The 23,203-nt window shown below is 49.5% G+C and overlaps 1 protein-coding gene across 2 annotated transcripts; it reads left to right on the forward strand.

Moving 5' to 3' along the window:
- Positions 1-1,033: 1,033 nt before the first annotated feature.
- Positions 1,034-22,018, forward strand: CHRNB1 (cholinergic receptor nicotinic beta 1 subunit). 2 transcript variants are annotated; one of them, XM_029579421.1, is made up of 11 exons: positions 1,034-1,204; positions 3,475-3,614; positions 4,707-4,751; positions 5,569-5,678; positions 8,987-9,095; positions 9,299-9,446; positions 9,935-10,126; positions 16,865-17,088; positions 18,821-18,996; positions 20,175-20,322; positions 21,575-22,018. In XM_029579421.1, the coding sequence occupies exons 1-11, from the start codon at positions 1,153-1,155 to the stop codon at positions 21,581-21,583; spliced, it is 1,353 nt and encodes a 450-aa protein (XP_029435281.1). In that variant the 5' UTR covers positions 1,034-1,152; the 3' UTR covers positions 21,584-22,018. The 2 variants fall into 2 exon arrangements, with proteins under 2 accessions (XP_029435281.1, XP_029435280.1); XM_029579420.1 differs by lacking the exon at positions 21,575-22,018 and adding an exon at positions 20,489-21,379 and having other exon boundaries at positions 1,036-1,204.
- The last annotated feature ends 1,185 nt before the right edge of the window (positions 22,019-23,203 follow it).

Genomic DNA, 23,203 nt, shown 5'->3' on the forward strand with positions numbered 1-23,203 from the left:
CCTCAGTCCGACAGCCTCACCAAGCTGAGCCCTCCCCAGCCTTCACTAATGAAGACCACGGACGGCAGCTCTGGCACAGCACTTCCTCCATCACTGGCAGTGGCTCTCCTGTGTTCCCCTCCCCTCCCTCGCCTTCTGCCCAGCACCGGTACCCTCTCTGCTCGGCTCTCTTTCTCCCTGTCCACCCTCTCCCCCGCCCGCATCCTCAGCTCTCCCTTTTCCTGCCCAGCAGCATCCGCCTTCTTTTTCTTCTTGCCTCCCTCTTCCTCCTTCCTTCAGGCTGATCCTTTACCTACCACCAGGGACGGCATCCTCCTTCCTCCTGCACAGTGCTCCCGAGTCTCCTTCTGCTTACCAACATCATATGGAAGGGCGGGGGAAGGACGAGGGCAGTGGTGCCCCTTTCACCGTGCAGCCCTGTGCAGCCACACGGGTCGCACACTCACAAAGCCGGCCCTGGTGAAGATGCACGGGGGGGGGGGGGGGGGGGGGGGGGGGGCTAAGATTGAGCCGGCGTGTGTGTCTCTGCTTCCCGTGCAGAAACTAGAAGTGGGAAGAATCTGGGAGCAGAGGGGCGCACCAGTTCCCAGCCCGGCCCTGAGGAGGACAGGTCTGTGGTGGAGGGGAGCAGTGAGCAGCAGCTATGGAGGCCTGCAGCCAGCAGAATAGAAACATTTACATTGCCAGTTTAGAGGTCCTGCCGGCCTCTCGTTACTAAACGTGGCCAGGCCAGCCATGCACTGGCCGGTACAGCAATCCCTACCACCCCCTTCCTGCGCAAGGCCCTGGATTGCTCAAGCCTGAAGGCAGCAAGTTATTAAAATGCTTCGCTTGTCTGCCGTTCTCAGAAACAGGTGCCAGAGCCATCTCTGGCATCTGTAACCTAATATCTCCTCCCCCTCCCAAACTCCATGCGCTGCCCCCCTCCCTCCCTCCCTCCGCTCTGTAGTGACAGCAACGAGGATTTCCTATCAAACCCCACCCCCCCCCCCCCCCGCCGCCAAGACGCGCATTTCCGTCTGAGCCAGCCAATCCGCGGGGGAGCGTGAAGGCAGGAAAGGGTGGAGGGATAGGTTGGAAGGGTCACTGGCCCCCCCCCCCACCACCTCCGCGTGAACTTCTGAGGGAGAAGGAGAGAACAGCTGCTGGGCTATGGCTGGACTTCGCTACCTCCTCCTGGCTTTCTGCTTCTCCACTGTCACGGGTAAGGTTGGCGCCCGCTTTCGGCGTGCGTTTCCCTCCGTGAGATGAGCCGGGTTCCTTTGGGCTGGGAGGTTATGTTTGTGTGTGGGGGGGGGGGGGAGTCTTGCCAAGGGACAGGTTAGCTTTAATTAGCTGAGGCGGTGAGGCGTGTGCGCTGCCTGCGCCGGGAGACGGAGACGGGCACGTAACACCCCCCCACGGACACCCGCAAATGCCACACGCACATAGCGGTGCTATGGAAGATGCAGACAGCCGCAAAATGTAAAAAAAACCCAAAACAAACGTACAATTGAAGATTGCACTCTCATCCAGGTCAGCCCTGATCCAATCCCGGTTCTGCTCCTTTGCATGCAGGGGTGGGGGCAACCTGGTTTCTATTTTCTTGAGGAAATGAGAACTACAGCTCCCTGCATGCAGTGGGCCGAACCAAGACTGGATCAGCCCATCTGCACTGACCTAGGGGAGGTGCGAAGCCTTCAACAACACCGCGAGATACCTTAAAGGCGAAGGCACCTGTAGTGACCCAGGGAGTTTCAGAAGTCAGGACCGAGGCTGGAGGCCAAAGTAGGTGCATTTAATAACTCACACAGCTTACGGTCCATTCAGTCCTTCCCCTGCCTCCTTACTCAGCCTGTGCATGCGGCCTGACCCCCGTGACCCCCTGGCAGTTGGGTGGTGCCAGCCCCAAAAGCCGGGGATGGATCGCGAGCAGAACTGAACTGTTAGGAGGCACAAAGGAAATCCCGGTCAGGATGACTGCGACATGCCTTGCGCGGACCTTACATCCTCCTGTAAAGGCACCTACTGACATGGTTATAGGTGCTCAGACAACCACCCCTACACCCAGGGGCCTCCCTGCTCCTGCCCAGCAAGGTAAGCCATAACGGACCAGACGGCCTCCTAATGGTTGTGTCCTGCAGTAATAGAGGAAATTCAGCCTTCCTGCCCCTCCCCTCCCCTCCTTCCAGCAGGGAACCATCTGATTCCTCCAGGACAATAATTATCCCAGGAAACGAATCCACTTAAAATCATAACTGACCCTCTTAGAGAATTAAGAGTATCCTGTGAGCAGTATGGGGCGTGGAGGCCATCCTTTAGCTGATTGGTGATGACCTCTGGCTGGCTGGTTGATTAAAGTCTTTGATTGTCTCGTTGGCAAAAAAAAAAAAAAAAAAGGCTTCTTCCCAGGGGATGAGGCCGAGATACTAGGGGTGGGAGCAAGCCCCATTATCTAATTGAACTGCCTCCCGCATTCCCCTCTTCAGTCTCCTGGAATCTCAGCAGCCGAGAGGAGAGATTGAAGAGGGGATGCGGGAGGCAGATCTGATACTGGGGGGGGGGATGCTTGAACACACATAGCACCCACAGAGCTGGCACCTATGGGATAGGCTCTACTCCCCCCCCCCCCCCCCCCCGGAGTCTCCCTCCCCTCTCTCATCCCCCTGACCCCAACCAGGTTCCTCTCAGCCCCCTCCTTGATGGGCCCACTGTGGCCTGTCCTGTTGGCTTGTTGAACAAACCAACGAATAATAGTGGAATACTTGTCTTTTATTTGCCATATATTTTATCAATATGCATTTATTGTTCTAAAGTTTGTTTATGGTCATTTTTAGCTATCTTTTTTTTTTGTATTCTGTACCGCTATTGTTTGTTGGTTTACTGACCATAGCTCATTTAGCTCCCTTTACGTTTGTCTGCCTGCTTGTTCGCCAGCATCTCGCCTCCACGGGCACAGAAGACCAGATGGTGGATTTGAGAGGCTGGGAGGTTTGCAATATCTTGTGAAAGTGGCATAGGTATGTGCGCCCAACTAAACCTAACTCCATCGTGGGTGCTCCTATTATCTCATAGAAACAGAAAACAGGAGGGCAGATAAGGACTGTAAGACCCATCCTGTCTGCTCCATTGCCTAAGACCTACAAGGTCTAAGGCTTTTGTTCATCCTCGTAACTAAGAATACCTTCTGCCCGTCTCAGGCTTTCCTGAGAGTCTCTTGCTGATTTTTCTACCCCCACCTCCACTGGCTGTGCAATACATCCACCATCTTTTCCATGAAGTAATAGCCTCATAGCATGTCCCCTTGACCGGGAACTTTCTTTCTTGTAGAAAATGTCAGAAATGTCAAGACCTATTAGAGTCAAACCAAACGTTCACCAGGATGATCCTGATGCTGTCAGAAATCAGATCACTGATTGATTTGAATCTATGTTAACTGAATGGAGTCCTGGGAAAGTAATGATCTTTCCCTGTCATCTTTTTTCTTTGTTGTAGGATCATGGCTGTCAGAGGTCGAGGGGCAACTGGTGGCAAAGCTGTTAAAAGACTATAACCCCATAGTCCGGCCAGCAAAGATGGCAGGTGATAAGGTGCAGGTCAGGATAGGCATGACCCTGTCCCAGTTCATCAGCCTGGTAAGGAGAAGCCAAAACAGTGAGACAGATGAAAGGAAGGAACATGCCATTGGAGATTCTGGTGGTGGATGACATGCAGAAGAGATATTTAAGGGGGTGATGCCATTGGAGTTTCTGGTAGTGGATGACATGCAGAAGAGATATTTAAGGGGGTGATGCCATTGGAGTTTCTGGTGGTGGATGACATGCAGAAGAGATATTTAAGGGGGTGATGCCATTGGAGTTTCTGGTAGTGGATGACATGCAGAAGAGATATTTAAGGGGGTGACGCCATTGGAGTTTCTGATGGTGGATGACATGCAGAAGAGATATTTAAGGGGGTGATGCCATTGGAGATTCTGATGGTGGATGACATGCAGAAGAGATATTTAAGGGGGTGACGCCATTGGAGTTTCTGATGGTGGATGACATGCAGAAGAGATATTTAAGGGGGTGACGCCATTGGAGTTTCTGATGGTGGATGACATGCAGAAGAGATATTTAAGGGGGTGACGCCATTGGAGTTTCTGGTGGTGGATGACATGCAGAAGAGATATTTAAGGGGGTGATGCCATTGGAGTTTCTGGTGGTGGATGACATGCAGAAGAGATATTTAAGGGGGTGACGCCATTGGAGTTTCTGATGGTGGATGACATGCAGAAGAGATATTTAAGGGGGTGACGCCATTGGAGTTTCTGATGGTGGATGACATGCAGAAGAGATATTTAAGGGGGTGATGCCATTGGAGATTCTGATGGTGGATGACATGGAGAAGAGATATTTAAGGGGTGACGCCATTAGAATCTCTAGGGGTGGATGACGTGGAGAAGAGAGATTTAAGGGGGTGACGCCATTGGAATCTCTAGGGGTGGATGACATGGAGAAGGGATATTTAAGGGGGTGACATCATTGGAGTTTCTGAGGGTGGATGACGTGGAGAAGAGATATTTAAGGGAGTAATGCCATTAAAATCTCTGGGGATGAATGATGAGGGAAACGAGAAATTTATGTATACAAACACAAATAATATAAAATTTGTGGATTAAGAACTTTATCTCCACCTCTTTTCTCTTGCCTGAACTTTTGTCTCATTGGTATCAATTCTTGCCGCAGACAGAGAAAGACGAGGAGCTGACTACTAAGGTCTACATGAGTTTGGTAAGCTTATGATTAGAAATAAAAGCAGCGATGATGTTAAAAAGTAGTAATTTGGATTAATACGATGCCTTTCATCCAAACAGGGTCCCAATGTGCTTTGCAATTTAATAACAGTGAAACATACATGCAGTCACCTCCTGAGTGGATAGTCTGCAGACATTTATTGTGCCTGGAAAGCATAAAAGCTTCAGGAGGGAGAGAGGAGAAGGGGCACAGTGATTATTTTAAAGTTAGTGGCAGAGCCAGGGATTAGGACTGAGGGCATAGGGAGATAAAGTGACTTCCCCCTTCCCCTGGCTGAAGGTCACATGCAGACAGGGCCGGTGCATCCTATTAGGTGAACTAGGCGGTCGCCTAGGGTGCCAACCATTAGGGGGCGCCAAAGAGCAGCCATGTGGGGCCACAAGCGGCACCCATGCTGCTCGCGGCAGAGAAAAGCACACACTCGATGGGCCATAAGTGGCTTCTCGGTGAATGGGGTCGGGGTCGGGGTCGGGGGGGGGGGGGGAGGCAAGGGGGAGGGGGTCTCAAGGCAAGAGGTTCGCCTAGGGTGCCTAATACCCTTGCATCAGCCCTGCATACAGGGTCAGTGACAGGCACCAGGAGATCAAGTGACTCTCTCGTGATCACAGAGAGAGAGACTCGGTGACAGAGCCAGGGATTAGTACTGACTCCCTCGGGGCCATGCAGAGGGCTCATTGCTCTCCCTGTTTCCATGCTGCTGTCTCACCCCTCTCTTTAGCTCTGTCTTTTGTTTGTCTCACCCCCTTCCCCTGCACGCTCTCTCTCTCTGCCTCCGCCTCCGCCTCCCTGAGAGATATGGAAAGACTATCGCCTGTCCTGGAACCCAGCTGACCACCAGGGGGTTGAGATGCTGCGCATTGCTTCAGACAAAGTTTGGCAGCCGGACATCGTCCTCATGAACAAGTGAGTGATGGGGGGTCCCCGTGCCCAGCAAGCTGAGGGGAGACGGCGCCTTTATTGAGCTAAGAAAGAGTTTAAAACCCCCAAGATTTCAGAGCTCTTGAGGTAAGGTGTTGTGATTTGCTATGCTGATGGGAGGAGCAATCTGATAGGATCTACTCCTCCGGAAGGGAGGAGCTAGCAATCTGTTATGGATCTGCTAGGGAGCTGGCAATCTGTTATGATATAGACTGCTGAGTTGGCAATCTGTACCAGCGGAGTGCTAGAGAGGGTGCTCAGCTGGACAGGAACGTAAATAGGTGAATCCTTGGGCTGATGGCAGATGACAGCGCCCCCAGGAGGGAATCCTGAGAGGGACCACTGGCTAGGATGGAGTATGGAGACAAACACAGATAGTTCTTTTATTAGACAGGAAGTAGAACCAGCAGAGGTGGCAGTAGTGAGCTGATGTGCCCGGCAGGGCTGAAGTCCTTCAGATACTAGAACTGCGATCCCAGGGTTGCTGAGCTGTAAAGAGACTGTAGACAGTGAAGAGACAGGGTATGCTGTTATACATAGCCAGTACTTAGATGATAACTCACATAAGGTCTTGAGAAAGCTCAGTAGCTGGAAAGGGTTAGGCCCCCGAGGAGCGAGTACCTGGTTCCAGGGAAAGCTCTGAGAGAGCGGTGGTAACTCACAATAGTCTGTACCTGCGATAGCTTCTAGACAGTAGAGAATCTTCAAAGTGTTTAGGAACATGGGCCCTCGAGGAGCGAGTACCGGTTCCTATCTGCAATCTGAAATAGAGAAAAGAGAGCGAGGCCCCTGAGGAGCGGGTACCCCTGGTAAGTCCGAGGAGGCAGAGTTGCGTAGAGAGAAGAGGGTTACAGATGAATCCCCGCAATCAATCCTTGCTAACTCAAATCTGTTAGCAAAAGTAAAGACCTTTTATGTTGGAAGTGGATGACGTCAATACAAGGGGACGCCCTGAGGTTCGCGCCCTTGCTGGTACATACTTTGGAGCACGCATGCGTGTGCGCCCTACGCCATCAGGAACATGGCGGATCCACAGCGTCGAGCTGGCCCGGGGACGCCGGGGAGAAGCGGCATAGAGACGCCGCGGCAGCAAGCTGTCCGTCAGGCCTGGAGGGAGTCGCCACATAGGTAGAGAGGGTGGAGCGAGGGCGAATAGCAGCCACGAACGCAACATAAGGGTTCCCTTCCATGAGCGCTGCTGCATTTAGCAGACCCAGCAATCCATGTATATAACAGGTCACCTTTCCTCTGCCTGCCATTCAGACACAAGGGCACAGCTTAGAGCTGGGGGGACATTCGTGTACCCCCATGAGGGCCCCCAGGTTCTTCCGAAAGGAAGGAAGATTTGCCTCAGGACCCATGAGGCTTTGAACTCCTCAGATACCTTCCATAAAAAAAAAAAAATTAACACACAGGGTTTTCCCAGAATAAAAATGTACGGGGGTACCTGTGGAATGAGAATGATGTGACAAAAAAAAAAAAATCCCCTTTTTTTTATTTGGTACCGTCCACAAAAGAAAGCAAAAATCCAAGTAATCATGAAAAATGCCATTCAGGGGCTTCCTCTGACCCCCAGACTCCTAACGAGATGCTCTTCAGAGACCTCCCAAATGGGCGCTTTTTATTGGTAGCTGAATGCAGCAAGCCCGTCCTCGTCCTCCTGTGCAGAAAATGCCAGGCACAGGAGGTGAAGACAAAAACAGTGAAAGATCTCAAAGGGGCAAGGGATAAACACTGCAAATCCCTAAAGGCTGGAGAATGGAAATGAGGAACAGAGTGCAGGGGGGTAAGATTTGTTAGGATCTAGGAAATTCGATCACATTACACCCTCGCTGATTTCACTGCACTGGCTGCCAGTACCACCCTGAATCTACTTTAAGGTATTAACGTTAATATTCAAAATCATTCATTCTAGGAACACGGGTATGATAGGCGTGACATTACAACCTCCACACCCCAGCGAACACTAAGATCTCAAAATAAAGGACTACTGACTGTCCCCACAATACGGAGCACACACCTGACGCATGTGAGAGATCGTGTGTTTTCCCTAGCAGGCCCAAATCTTTGGAATTCCCTACCCGAGACGTTACGTTTGATCCCGGATACAAAGAGATTTAAATGTGAGCTAAAAACATGGCTAGTCAAAAATGCATATAAAATAACTTAAAAACATCAGAACGTAGAGCTCTACAATAACAAGAAGGACAAGAGAAACTAATTGATGCATGAGGAACAAATTTAATGAGAAATTGTAAGAATCTCACCAAAACATACTAACATGTGAAATTTGTTATTTTATTTTATGTACTTCACGTCTCATGACCTAGATCTTTAGTTAATATGTATTGGAATACTTCATTTGATGGTTGTTAAATCATGTTTATGAATACTGCCTCTGTAACCTGTCATTATTTGCTGATTTATAGCTATGAATGTTATTTTTGTAAACAGTTGTGATCTTTACATGGAATGATGGTATATAAAATGCCTAAATAAAACATAACTTGCTGGTGTGCCGGTTACCACCCTTACCCAATAAGCCTTGATACTGTTGATGCAACTCCATCATGGCTCTCCGCTTCAACGGCAGTGGGAAAAGAGGAAAAGGGGAATTAGATTCAGACAGCAACCAAGAAGGACATTGAATTGCACGGTCTGGGGAAACAAATAAGCATGGGGGGAGGGAGGTAAGTTGCTGGGTGCGGCTGTTATTACCCTTACCCAATAAGCCTTGATACTGTTGATGCAACTCCATCATGGCTCTCTGCTTCAACAGCGAGAGGTGACGGGGAATTGGACTCAGAGAGCAACCACAAGGGCCCTGACTTTGACGGTCTGGAGAACTAAATATGGGGATGACCTGTAAGGCGCGGCTCATGCCACCATAAGCTTGCTGGGCAGACTGGATGGACCGTTTGGTCCTTTTCTGCCATCATTTCTATGTTTCACAAAGTGCAAGTCCAGAGTTAGGTGTCTCCAAACCAGGCACTCGACCACCAAGACAAAGGAGCAGCATCCCTAGCTGAGCTACTGGGAGGACCCTGACTGCCTCTGCCTGCTTATTCCTCTCCAACCAATCACAGCTGCACTTTAGAAGGCTTTCATTAATGTACTAATTGCATTCTGGTATCTTTTCTGTTTTGCTAAAAAAAAACAAAAACCTGGATTTATAGAACCGAAAATTCAGTCCTCATTGCACTCTCTCGCCTTCCCTCTTCCTTTCCCCTTGTGTCTCTCTCATTCTCCCTTTCCCCTATCTCCCCCCCATCCTGCTCTCCTTTTTCGAATAGTAATGATGGTAATTTTGACGTGGCCCTGTCTGTGGACGTCTTGGTGACCTACGAAGGCACGGTCAGCTGGCAGCCACCCGCACTGTATCGGAGCAGCTGCAGCATTGAGGTGAGCGTGAGGGGTGGGGGGGGGACGGACGGGGGGACAGAGAGAGGAGAGATGGACCCACTGATTTTCTGGCTGTGTGTGTTGGGGGGGGGGGTCATTCTATTCTGCTTTTCTAACCTTTGACCCTGACCCTTCCTCAGCTTGGCAGGTGCAAGGTCAGAGGTGGATGGGTGGTCCTTCAGTTTTGCCTCCTCTCTCCACAGGTCAGGTACTTTCCTTTTGATTGGCAGAACTGCACCATGGTCTTCCGCTCCTACACGTACGACGCCTCGGAGATCTCCCTCCTGCCCGCCCTGGACGAGAAGGGCCAGGAGGTGAAAGAAGTGGTCATTTTTCAGAATTCTTTTATGGGTGAGCCCACACTGGGGGGGGGGGGGAGGGTGAGTGGGTATGCATGACACACAGGTGACACATATGTGTATAACACATACCTGACAGGACGCACGTGATTTGTGGCATGCATGTAAGGCTTACAAGGCATACGCAGAATGTACAATTGAGATGTGTGTGACACACACAACATAACACACATGGATGAAACTCAACACATGCACATAAGTAAAAATAATCTCTCCCTTCATCTTTTCTCTTCATTCTCTGTCGCCATCAATTCTTCCTGCTCTCCCACCTCATCTCTTCTTCCTACTGCCTTCATTCATTCCATCTTCATCTCTTCCTTCTGCCTTCCCTTGCTTTTACTTCCTTCTCCTACCCTCCCTTCCTCCCCCTGTCTCCTCATCCATTTCTCCTATCCTCCCTCATTCTCTCTCTTCCCCTCCTCGTGTCTTCCGCCTTTCCTCCTCATCCTTCCTTGTCTGTCTTCCCTCTTCCACCTGTAGAGAATGGGCAGTGGGACATCTGGCACAAGCCGTCCTGCCGGAACACAAACCCGGAGGACGAGCTGTATGAAGATATCACGTTTTACCTCATCATTCGCCGCAAGCCACTCTTCTTCATCGTCAACATCATCATACCCTGCATCCTCATCACCATCCTGGCTATCACCGTCTTCTACCTCCCGCCTGATGCTGGTGAGGAACACCGGGCGTGCATGTTCCTTGTACCATCCCCCGATCAGTCCAGACAGTGGGTTATGTCCCCCTTCCAGCAGGTGGAGTCAGAGCAAAACTCGAAGGGTGGCCTCTTACAAGCTTGGAGTGCCCTCTCTGTCCCTTCAGTATTTCTCTGACTTCAGCAGATGGAAGGTGGCAGAGCCTTCGGTCCCCTAACTCGGTTTAGAAAGGATAGATTTTTCTTGTCTTTCTTATTTTCACTTGAAGTATTTCTTTACTTTGGATGGATCACTTTAATTAAAGATATTAAAAAAAAAAATGTAAATAATAAATTCAGTTAAAAGTAAATTTCAGGGACAGTCCCCCTCAGATTTCAGGCTCTGTGTTCTAAAACTTGCAAGCAGAGCCCGTGGTACCTTTTTGAGGGTAAGTGCTGTTCCTTTTTATCACTTGCAAGTCACGATTTCTTCTGGAGTGACTCTAAGGGCTCAGGGGTGAATGCTGGTGGTCCAGCCTCTCTCCGGCCACAACAACATAGTGCCCTGCCCTGAGAGGTCGTTTCCTCGGGGCAGTGTTACCAGAGAAGCATTATTCCTCTGATTCCAGGCTTTGCAAAGCCTTGTCATTCTTTTGTCAGCGGACGTTTTCTCTTACCCGCTCCTGACAGCCTGAAGTCTGCAGCTTGCCGGCTCCGCCGATAATCCATACCACACCCGACTCATTGCTGCGCCTGTGGAGAGCCGGGATCACGGTTTTCCCAGGAGGGTATTTGTGTGAGATGTCTCCCCAGCAGGGAGGGTTCCTCACGGGCGGCTGGGCGTCTTAATTCGCGCTCGCAAGTGCATCTTTTGGCAAGGCTGGCCTCGTTCCCGCCTAGTGCAGGAACGGCGGCCATTTTGGAATCACGGCCGATAGCTCCTGCACAGCCAGACGCCGACTCTGACCCCGAATCAGCACAGAATCTTTCTCCAGTGACTCCCCCAGAGCCTCATCCTACTCCAGTGCAGCCCATGGGACCCCCCCCCCCTCCCCCCGGTGTTTCCTCCATTGGGTTCTCTGCCTGGTCCATTTTCCACTGATTTTGTACTACTGTTACATAGTGCATATTTGGCCAGCATAAGCCAGCAGCAGGACGCTGCTGCGGGGCCTGTGCCTCCCAAGGTGATTCTTTTGTCAGATCCTGGAAGTGGTCAAACCTTTGGCTCCCAGGATAACATTGAGGTCCCGCAGCCTGTGGGGTCCTTAGGAGCCACTCAGCCCCCGGCTCCACTTGGTGCAGGGGGACAGCAGCCAGTTCCCAGGATAAGGTCGCTCAGGATGATCCAGACACGGATGACCTCTCTTCTTCTGTACAAATGGAGGGGGATGACCCAAGGGTCCTGCGTCTCTTTCAAAGGGATGAGTTGGACCCCCTCATTCCTTACGTCCTGGCCGAGCTGGACATAGAGACCCCACCAGAACCACCTGCTTCAACTACATCATCACGTAAGGGCGACCCAGTCCTAGCTGGTCTGCGTCCACCTTCTAGAACCTTCCCTTTCCATCCTATGCTCCTACAGCTGTTGACTAGGGAATGGGATTTGCCGGAGTCTTCTCTCAAGGTGGGCAGAGCTATGGATAAGCTATACCCCTTGCTGAAGAGTAACTGCGTCTGTGTCGGCGGTTACGAAACAAACTATGATTTCAGTTACTGGTGGAACGGCCCTAAAGGATCTGCAGGACTGCAAGCTGGAAGTCTACCTCAAACGGATTTTTGAGGTGTCTGCTCTGGGGGTCAGGGTAACCGTCTGCAGCTCTCTCATGCAGCGAGCAGGGCTCCGTTGGGTCCAACAAATGCTCAGCATCCAGGATTTACAGCCCGAGGAAGCTCAGCAAGCTGAGTGCCTAGAAGCAGTCATTGCGTATGGGGCGGATGCTCTCTATGATCTTCTGTGGGTCCTTGCCAGATCCATGGTTTCAGTGGTCTCAGCTAGACGTCTGCTTTGACTTCACAACTAGTCGGCAGATTCGTCTTCCAAGTCGCAATTGGGATCTCTTCCATTCAAAGGAAAATTGCTGTTTGGCGAGGATTTGGAACAACTGATCAAGTCTCTCGGGGAAAACAAAGTTCATAAGCTACCCGAGGATCGTCCACGGATATTTAGGACCTTCAGCTTTTCAAGAACTCGCTTCCAAGGACAACGAAGGTTTCGTCAGACAAGGCCGCCAGCTCAGAGACCACCTTCCTCATGCTCGCAGTCGTCTCATTCCTTTCGAGGCTGGAGAGAGTCCGAGACAACCTCCCTCAAGGGGCATCTTCCAAGTCTTCCCAATGAGAGCTTGCTGACCCACTCTTCCATTCCCAGAATAGGTGGATGCCTGTCTCTCTTTTACGAGGAGTGGGTCAAGATCACTTCAGATCAATGGGTCTTAGATATTCTGAGACGGGGCTATGCTTTAGAGTTTGCTCAGTCCTTATGGGACAGGTTCCTCTTCTCCCCCTGCGGAAGCCTTCAGAAGCAGGCTATGGTTCAACAGACACCTGACCACCTCTTGGTCCTGGGGACCATCCTACCAGTGCCATTGATGGAGCAAGGACTAGGCCATTATTACGTCTACTTCATAGTTCCCAAAAAGGAAGGCTCCATCCGTCCCATCCTGGACCTCAAGATGGTCAACAAGGCTCTAAAGGTGCCCCACTTTCGTATGGAGACCTTACAATCAGTAATGGCAGCAGTACACTGTGGGGAGTTCTTGGCCTCCTTGGACCTGACGGAGGCTTATCTCCACATCCCCATCCTCAAGGTACACCAACGCTTCCTGCGTTCCAGTTCCAGGCCCTACTGTTCTGGTTGGCAACTGCCCCCTGCACCTTCACCAAGATAATGGTAGTGGTGGCAGCTGCTCTACGAAGGGAAGGGATCTTAGTCCATCCCTACCTGGATGACTGGCTCATTCGGGCGAAGTCAAAAGAACTATGTCATTGAGTGGTGGAACGAGTTCTGAACCTTCTCCGCTCCCTCGGATGGGTCGTCAATTTGGCCAAGAGCAACCTTACTCCTTCTCAAACACTAGACTTCTTAGGAGCACATTTTCGATACCAACACGGGAAAAGTCTTCCTTCACCAGGATCGGGCTCGGTCCCTTGTAACGCAGGTACAACGCTTTTGGAGTCTCTAACGTCCCATAGCATGGGACTACCTCCAAGTCCTAGGCATGATGGCTTCTACTATAGATTTAGTGCCATGAGCTTTTGTGCATATGCGTCCCCTTCAGAGAGCAATACTTTCCCGCTGGAACCCAGTGTCTCAGGATTTTCAAGCCCTCCTACCGCTGCCAGACCTAGCCAGACACAGCCTGAGCTGGTGGCTAAGCCTCGACCACTTGATGAAGGGAGTGGATCTGGAGGTTCCACAGTGGGTGATCGTCACCACGGATGCAAGTGTCTCCGGCTGGGGCACAGTGTGCCAGAGGCAGTTGGCTCAGGGACAATGGACGGCGGTCCAGTCCTCATGGCCAATCAACGACTGGAGAACAGAGCTGTCCATCTGGTGTTGCAATTCCTTCCATTGGTTCATTGTCAAGCGGTGCGGATTCTCTCCGACAATGCAACCACAGTGGCATATAGGAATCGCCAAGGGGGGATGAAGAGCCAACATGCCGCGTGGGAAGCGGACAAGCTGATGGCGTGGGCGGAGCTTCACCTGTCTCGCCTTGCAGCATCCCACATAGCGGGGGTAGACAATATTCAGGTGGATTTTCTAAGCCGACAACACATAGATCCAGGGGAGTGGGAGCTCTCCGAGGAAGCGGTGATGCTCCTCTTCAACAGATGGGGGACTCCACACCTGGACCTGATGGCGACCTTCCGGAAAGCGAAGGCTCCTCGCTTCTTCAGCCGACAAAGGGAACACGGCGCAGAGGGCGTAGATGCGCTCGTCCTTCCTTGGCCAGAAGTCTCCTTCTCTATGTATTCCAGCCGTGGCCCCTGGTGTGCAAGGTGCTGCGCAGAATAGAGATTCATCAAGGGCCAGTAATTCTGGTGGCCCCGGAATAGCCATGAAGACCATGGTTTGCAGACCTAGTCAACCTAGCGGTCGACAGTCCCCTCCACCTCGGGCACCTCCCGAACCTTCTACGTCAAGGTCCAGTATTTTTCGACCGGGCAGATTGCTTCTGTCTTGCGGCATGGCTTTTGAATGGCAAAGGCTGAGGAAACGAGGCTATCCAGAAGCGGTCATTTCCATGCTCCTCAAGGCACGAAAGACGCCACTTCCATTTCCTATGTCCGGATCTGGAAAGTTTTTGAGTCTTGGTGCGCTTCAATGGATATTCCTCCACGTTGTGCTTCCATAGCACATGTTTTATCTATTTTACAGCGCGGTCTGGACAAGGGCTTGGCATACAATTCCTTAAGGGTTAAAGTAGCAGCGCTAGGGGCTCTGATCCGTCATCAGGATGACGGATCAGAGCCCCTAGCTCTGCTACTCTGCTCAAGCAATTAAAACCATTACTTCTCCCAAACGACTTCCGTCTGATCACTCAAACCCTTGTCTTGTCTTCATTAGACTATTGCAACGCTTTATACCTTGGCTTACCTCAATCAACAATTCATCCACCTCAACTAATTCAAAACGCGACTGCCCGCATGTTATATAATATTCGTCGAAGTGAACATATTTCTCCAATTCTACAACAACTACATTGGCTCCCAATATCATACCGCATAGCATACAAAATTTTATCCACTATACACAATCTGATCTACAGCAATGACTCAATCTGGCTATGTTCTCTACTACGAATTTATAAACCTTCCAGACAGTTACGCTCTTTTGACAAATGCTTATTAGAAATTCCCAATGTAAAATCTGTAAGCTTATCTTTGATCCGTAAACGTGCCTTTTCAGTTGCAGGCCCAACCTTGTGGAACGCTTTACCTGACTATATCCGACTAACTTCTAACCGTAAAGACTTTAAAAAATCGCTGAAAATGTACTTATTTATCCAAGCTTTCTAAATAATTTGAACAATATTATGTTTTAATTAATCTATTAACAATTGTTTGTATTTTAAATTATGTATGTCTGACCACATGTAAACCGCCTAGACGGATATATATTTACCCTTTGTGCGGTATATAAAAACTTTTAAATAAATAAATAAATAAATCAGGAGGCAGCTCCTCTTTCTACACATCCGGATATAGTCCGATTCTTAAGAGGAGTAAAGTATGTCAAGCTACCGGTCCACTCCTTATGTCCTTTGTGGAGTCTCAACTTGGTCGTTCAAGTGCTCGCTGGACCGCCATTTGAGCCCTTGCGGAGCGCATCTCTCAAGGAGCTCACCCTCAAGGCAGCCTTCCTTGTGTCCATTTGTTCTGCGCGCAGAATCTCGGAGTTGCAGGCTCTTTCCTGCAGAGAACCTTTTCTCTGTTTTACGGACTCCGGGGTGTCCCTGTCCACAGTGCCCTCCTTTTTGCCTAAGGTGGTTTCGCCGTTTCATATGAATCAGCCTGTGGAACTTCCATCCTTCGCTGCCGAGGATCAGAGAGAAACTTCAAAGGCTTGATGTCAAGCAGGTTCTTCTTCGTTATCTGGAGGTCACCAATGAGTTTCGCTTATTGGACCACCTGTTTGTTCTGTGGAGCGGTCCCAGGTGCGGACACCAGGCGTCCAAAACCACGATCGCGCGCTGGTTGAAGGATGCCATTGCCTCAGCGTATATTGGGGTTGGCCGTCGCCGTCTGGATGGCATCAAGTCTCATTCGCTCAATGCTCAAGCAACCTCCTGGGCTAAGAGTCGATCTGTCTCGCCGCAGGAGATATGTAGAGCTGCTACGTGGAAATCGTTGCATACCTTTGCACGGCACTATCGCTTGAATCTACAATCTCCTAGTTTTGGCTCTTTTGCGATCAGGTCATTCGAGCCGGGCTATCCGGGGCCCACTCTACGTAGGGAAGCTTTGGGACATCCCACTGTCTGGACTGATCCAGGTACATACAGGGAAAGAAAATGATTCCTAACCCGCTAATTTTCGTTCCTGTAATACCACGGATCAGTCCAGACGCCCACCCTAAGAATCATGGCTTTGGGATAGCAGATCTATTTACAAGCACAGGTTTTCCTATATGCTTCACTGCTGTTACTACTGTTAATGCCAGGTGGTTCACGTTGCAAGTTTTTGCATGTTGGCATGTTTCTTTCAAAATTTATTACACTGTTCATACGTTCAGTACTTACTTACACAGTTGGTATGTTTAGTACTTAATTACGGTTTCTTGATCCATCCAAACGTGTTCTCTTGCTTTGATATTCTTAATACTGAAGGGACAGAGAGGGCGCTCCAGCTTATAAGAGGCCACCCTTTGAGTTTTGCTCTGACTCCACCTACTGGAAGGGGGACACAACCCACTGTCTGGACTGATCCGTGGTACTACAGGAACGAAAATTAGCGAGTAAGGAATCATTTTCTTCTCAGGGACACCCCGCAGAGGTCTCCATCCCCAAGTCCTATCTTGTGCCCAGGGAACCACAGGAATCCCATTGTGTGCCCAGTGCTGCCAATGCCATCCACACATTGGTAAGGAATCTCAGGAAGTCTCACTCTTGGAGCCACGCCGATGAGAAACTCGAGGTTTCCTCCTTTCCCGGCCTTACCCTGTGCTCAAGGACAGCACAGGAGTCTCTGCTCCCAGCCTGATGCTGGAAAGAAATCTTCGATACTCTTCCCACTGGACTCCTATTACCTCAGAAACACGTGCTTCTGCCTTTCAGGTGAGAAGATGACCCTTTCCATCTTTGCACTCCTCACCCTGACTGTCTTCCTGCTGCTGCTTGCTGACAAAGTGCCAGAGACCTCCCAGGCGGTGCCCATCATCGTCAACTATCTGATGTTCACCATGATACTGGTGACCTTCTCGGTCATCCTCAGCGTGGTGGTCCTGAACCTGCACCACCGCTCACCGAACACCCACGAGATGCCACAGTGGGTGCGCCTGGTGAGAAGGGGATTGGGATGTGGAGGACAGGGCTGGGGAACAGGATGGACAAAGAGGGTGGGGGGGGGGCGTGGAGAGAAGGTCCGTAGGAACATGCAGACGGTGAATTAAGAATGTTCATTCATTAGATCTAATGGGTTTGGCCACATGGGGGCTCCTTGAGCATTAGGCAACCCAAGAGTCAATGGTAGAGCTGAGATTAGAACTCAGGAATGTTAATCTCACTCCCATTTCAAAACAGTAACCGCCAGAGCACATCGCACAGACTAAATTCCCAATAGCATATGCGGTCGTGCAACATGTAAAGCAGGAATACAGCACACACAAAGAGAGTACCTAATTAAATCTTGCTTAAGACAAGTAACTAAGCACTTATCTGCAAGGCTCATAGCCTCATTAGAATAAAGAAAATTCCTAGCAAAAGTCCAGTGCATCCCTGGGATGGGTGCACACATGAGATGTGCCAGTAAGGGGAGAAAGTGAGGGAGCGAGCCATGAGGAGGAGCTAGTTCCAGGATGTAACTGAGAGAGCACGCTTGTTCTAATTTAAAGAGGATAGCACGTAAATTACATCGTAGTTACAGCTTCTGAAGAGCAGGTGTAACCCCCTGCAACGCAACGCGTCAGGCCAATTACCCGAGTGTTTTCCAAGCAAGCTTAGGCACGTAAATTTGCGTCAAACATCCCCAGTAAAGGGACCGTATGATGCACGCATGTTTTGTTTTTTTTCCCCCACATATCCGAGCTGTTTGTAAAGCACCCACGAAGCTGCCTCTGTGTTCTTCGCACAGATAGAAGAAGGACCTGAGTGTAACCCCCTGTACACCTGGTGTCACCTTCGCAGCCTCGGGAAGCATTAGGGTTAATATCCCGAGGCGGGGGATCAAGTCTCGGGGGGGGGGGGGCGTGAGCTGGGGACAGGATATCCTGCAGGGCCAGTGCCAGGCTGAGAACACTCCACACAAGCAAAGCACTCTCCAGACTCGAGTTGTGCTCCAAAAAATAAACAGTAATACTGCAGAATCTTCCAAATCCAACACAATGACAGTTCAGGTGCATACAGAAATGAAACAGAATTACAGGCCAGAAACTCTCTCTTTACAGCAGTAACAGTTCCTTCTTACAGCAACACAGTGTTCCTGGTTACCTTGTTTCTCTTCTCTCCTCAGTCTTTGCCCAGCCTTTCAGGCAGATAAAAGGTTAGCCGACGAAGTCCAAAGAAGTCAGACCGGCAGAATTTTAAACCCCATGGTTTCTCTGGCTAAGCCTGGTACCTAGCAGGACAAACAGGTTTTTTTTTTTCTCTCCTGTAAAACTCTGCTTCTGATCATCCTTTCATGTAAAGAGAACAGTTTGGGGAACAACCAACCTGTGTTGCTGTGACATTAATTCAAGAGAAGTGCGTTTAGCAGGTCCACAACCTGCACGGTCCGGCCTTGAAACCTAAACTCTCCCAGTGAGGAAGGACCTGCATGCCCAACAGAGAGTCTGGGCTAAATTTGTAAATGTAGCCCCTGCGTATCCTGGCCTTTTAAATCTTCAGTGTTTAGGTAGCGACAAAAGGCGCTCTCGCCTCCTTCCCGTCACCGCTGATCTCGATGGATCATTGTCTAGTCATGGCATGATGGATGGCCTTTTGTTAAATTTCTGGTTTTTTTCATAACGTTTCCTCTCGCTCTCTCTTTGTCTGTCTTTCTCCCCCACCTTCCTTTCTCCGCTGGGGGGGACGCAGATTTTTATCCACGTGCTTCCCAGATACCTGAGGTTGCAGAGGCCCAAACCGGAGCCCCCGCTACAAGTGCTCCCACGAGTCAAGCACGACAACTTTGCAGTGAAGACGGCCCGCGCCAACGATGAGTACTTCATTCGCAAGCCGGCCAGCGAGTTCACCTTCTTCAAGCAGGACAGGTGAGTCCTGGGAGGCTAGCGATCCTCTGCAGACTCTTTACTTTGCCCCGAAAGCCGTCTTCCATTCCTGTTCTAGACTTCGGTTCTGTATAACTTGTGGCCCTTCCTCACCGTCTTAAACAGAAAGGGGAATATTTAGACAATCATACTTTTTTTTTTTTAACTCTTTATCTTAGAATTTTCATGGCATACAACAACCAATCATTCATTGACAGCAGACAAAAGCAGTGCAAATAATAACGAGAGTGCCATAAGAATGAAAAAGAACCACAAATAAACAGAAGACATGAAATATGTCTAACTCACTGTACACAGAGAGAAAAAGAAGGTGCAATACGTTTTATATAAGATTGTAATACCGGTGATAAGGATCCCATGCCTTGTCATATTTAAAAGTCTCCCCCCCGTAAGATATTTTATGTTTTCCAGTTCAGCTGTATCACGCACCTGGGCACAACCAATAGTCCAAATAAAGGTTACATTTCCAGAAGGTGGCAATAGTGAATCGAGCCGCTAATAGCAGCGGCCCAGTCAAGGCTCTAAATTTCACCAGAACCTTGGAAGCATCCCTCCACCCCAAGAGGCCCAGCAATGGCCTAAGATGAATTGGGATGTCCAAAATATCGGCTATTTCCTGTACAACCCATGAACTCCCTGTCAGTGCCTCCACGGATGGCTCGTTTAACCACACTCTCTCCAACAGGAAAAAGTATTGCATAAAGACACTCTCATGCATATTCTGTAAGGCATGAGTTGAGCATCTTAACCATCCAGTTGGGTACCTAAAGTTAGATGCACCCCAAAATAGTGGACAGTGCAGAAGCTTGGCCTCGCATCAGACACGGCAAGCTTATCCTCGGTATTGGAGTCATGTCCATAGGACAAGAGGGCCAGATCAGCCAGGCTGAGCCTGTCCCTGGTGACCTGGGGTCAGATGGTTACTCTAAGGTAAATTATGTCCATCTCGGTGTACTACGGTGGTTCCCTAAATTCAATTCTCAAGAACCCCCAACAGGGGGACCAAAATACACAAATTAACATGTTCATAATCCAAATATCAATATCGCATGAGTATTCTGGGACTCAGACCTGCTAGAGGAGAGCAGAATGTGGAAGCCAGAGGTCCGGTGGTTTCCTCGAGGAATTTGTCTCTTCCATTCACCTTCCTGTTCCTTCAGGTACCACTGGGACTCCTTTGGTACAGATCTTCAGAAGTTCATTGACGGCCCTAGCCAGTGCCTGACCCTCCCGCCGGAGCTGAAGTCCGCCATGGATGCAGTCAAGTACGTGGCCCAGCAGCTGCAAGACCAGGAAGACTATGATGCGGTGAGCTTTGGGACACGTAAAGGCTAAGAGAGGGAGGAACGCTGGAAAGAGGGAGGGGTAAAGCGAGGGGCTGGGAGTGATGACAAGAAAAGAGGAGGGACTAGTAGTGAGAGGTGCTGGGTTATGGAGCATAATCGTTTGATATTTTTCTTCTCTGCGCTTACAGTTGAAGGAGGACTGGCAATATGTGGCCATGGTGGTTGACCGCCTCTTCCTCTGGACTTTCATCATATTCACTAGTCTGGGCACCCTGGCTATATTCCTTGATGCCAGTTTCAATCATCCACCTGACAGGCCCTTCCCATAATCCCTATCTGGGCAGGAGACCTGAGGCGGTGGCACACATATCTCTTTGGGATATACATGGCTTATAGATTGCCCCCGATACTGGGACAACACCAAGGCTTTCAGGAGTGGCTGCTTGGATGTGCCTCTGTTCATCGGATGCACATCAGTCCTTCTCCCATCACGCTGTGACCCCCATAAACTTTCCTATGATGGCATCAGACCGTGACCATTAGAAGTTCTGATGATGTCTCGAGGGCTCAGTCTGAAGTCAATATTGCCCTTAAAGCTATTTGGATTTTTACAGTAAGAAAATTGGACGTGAAGGTCAAAGAATGAACACATAGGGTTTGGACGTGAAGTGAAACGTAGAAAGACAATTCAACTCAGTGCCTAGTGAGTGTGGGAGCCATGGGACTGTAGTGCGGGGAAGGGGGGTCAGCTTGGGGCAGAGGGTGTGGGACCTGTGAATCTGTAATACCGGGGCGGGCTCAGCTCAGTGATGCTGAGTGCGGAATCCATGTGGCCACAGGACTGAGGAGGGTCTCAGTAAGAATTGAGTGTGGGGCCGTGAGTTTGTGGTAGTGGGGAGGACTCAGCTCAGAGGCAGTGGGTGCAGGACCCATGAGGCTGTACTGCGGGGAAGAGATTGGCTTGATGGTAGTAGAAACATAAATGTATACATTAAAAAAAAAAAAAAGAGAGAGAGTCCAATTCTCAGAAGGATAGAAAATAAACCCAATACAAAGGATCCCTTCCTGAGGCTACTTCAAAAACAATCGGAGCCACTTAGCCCCAATTAAAGGAAACAATTTTCGGACCATCGTATGTAAACTTTGTTTAAAAAAAAAAAATAAAAAGTTCCTTTTTCAAACATGAATCCATAATGGTAACTTTAGGACATGTGACACGGTGCACAATCAATTCTATATATTTTTCTTTTCTTCTTTCTGTGTGCGCATAAAAGAGCCATTAACTGGACTCAGATGTTTCTCAGCCCTGCCACAGACGCACATTTTGGGCGAGTCTGCTTCGGTGCTCCGTGGCCGGAAGGGGGTCCATTTTGGGCCTTTCCATACAAAGTAAATTTACTGCCAGAGAGGAAGAGACTCAATGCGCTAGCCGTCGGCATTGGCAGAAACATGGCCATTATGGCCTCTCCAGTCGGCCCAGCCCACACCCACTGCTCAGCTGATGATGGAGCTCTTGCCTTGGACCCCCTGAAAACTTCTTTGCCGTTGATTTCCAGCGGAAGCAGGACTTGGACACATGGCCATGTGCACCCTAATCCCTCAACTCTGTACGCCTAGCTCAATGAACTGGTTATTCCAGTGAATGTAAACTGCGTGCCAGGAACGGGTGGAAGGAAATCCCAAATTTCTGAATTAATAAAGCTTTTTTTTTTTTTCATGGACAATGTTTTAAATTAAGCATTTTTGTGTGTCCTCTTTTCACAGTCCCTGGGTTTTGTCAGACACCTAAGGGAGATAACAGATTTCACCTCCTTTAGTGGAAGGGATTCTTTACTCAAAGGGCCTGATTTTTTAAAAAAGCATTTACACATTTAAAATTGAGTTTTATGCATTTAAGTACACTTTATTTGAGCAAATGGCTTTTGAAAATTGCTACTATAGTACCGTATGTCACATTTAAGTGTGTAACGCCTTCAAAAATTACCTTCAGAGTTGGGAAAGCAACTGGGATCGCATGGAGCCACGATAGTGCTCTAACGCACGATATACGCTATATTTTGCATCTCCCCACCCTTCAACCCTCCCCTATTACAATGACCTTCTTTGCATGCATTAAGAATGCAAATGCATGCAAAGAAGATCATGAATAGGCAATCCGATGCAAATATCAAGGTCGACCGAGAAGGTGGTCAGCTGTGAAAAAATAACACTTATTCAAATGTGGTCAATGTGAGGCAGGAGACCTGGGACCTTAATGAGGGTCCCGAGGCTCCCGCCTCACATGTAAAGAGCTGGACAGGGAAAAAAAAAAAAGTTGTGCGTCAAAATGGGGAGGTGGAGCAGGGGGGGGGGGTAAGTGCTGACCCCCGACTCCCCCAAAGTTAAAAAATAATGCACGTGTTGCTGCGTGACAGTGTTATGTTCTTTGGGAGAAACTAACTATTGGTAAAAGAACAACTTCCCCTTGAGACGTAATTAGGGTGTCCGAAGTAGTCAAAATGGGAAACGAAACATTGATGATGTGCCGGAAGACAGAGGAAGCATGAATGGTAACCACATTCTGTAAGCCTGAGGACTCAAACAATCCTTTTGCAGCCGTTCATGGAACAGCAGAAAACCGTCATCAAACAGGGGCCGGGTGCTGTTCCTTAAATTCTGAGAGAGAATATTATCAGGATATCAGTCCGCTTACTATGGTCATGCGAGCATCGGGCCATATGAGGTGGCCCCCTCCGGAGATGATGTAAATAGTACCAAAAGTCTGCCTATTGGTTCTCTATACAGCAATGTGGAAGTGAGAGAGCGAAGAAGAGAGTAAAACAGACTGCACTTTGACAGCCCATTTCTCACTGCAGTGCCAAAAATATTAAATTTCCTTCCCAACACCCAAACTGGTGATCAGC

The sequence above is a fragment of the Rhinatrema bivittatum genome, chromosome 16, assembly GCF_901001135.1.
Source record: "Rhinatrema bivittatum chromosome 16, aRhiBiv1.1, whole genome shotgun sequence".
NCBI classification, from domain to species: domain Eukaryota; kingdom Metazoa; phylum Chordata; class Amphibia; order Gymnophiona; family Rhinatrematidae; genus Rhinatrema; species Rhinatrema bivittatum.

Coding starts and splice junctions, on each gene's coding strand:
- CHRNB1 (XM_029579420.1), top strand. CDS start 1,153: ATGGCTGGACTTCGCTACCTCCTCCTGGCTTTCTGCTTCTCCACTGTC. Junction 1,205..3,474: donor CTGCTTCTCCACTGTCACGG/GTAAGGTTGGCG, acceptor TCTTTGTTGTAG/GATCATGGCTGTCAGAGGTC. Junction 3,615..4,706: donor TGTCCCAGTTCATCAGCCTG/GTAAGGAGAAGC, acceptor TTCTTGCCGCAG/ACAGAGAAAGACGAGGAGCT.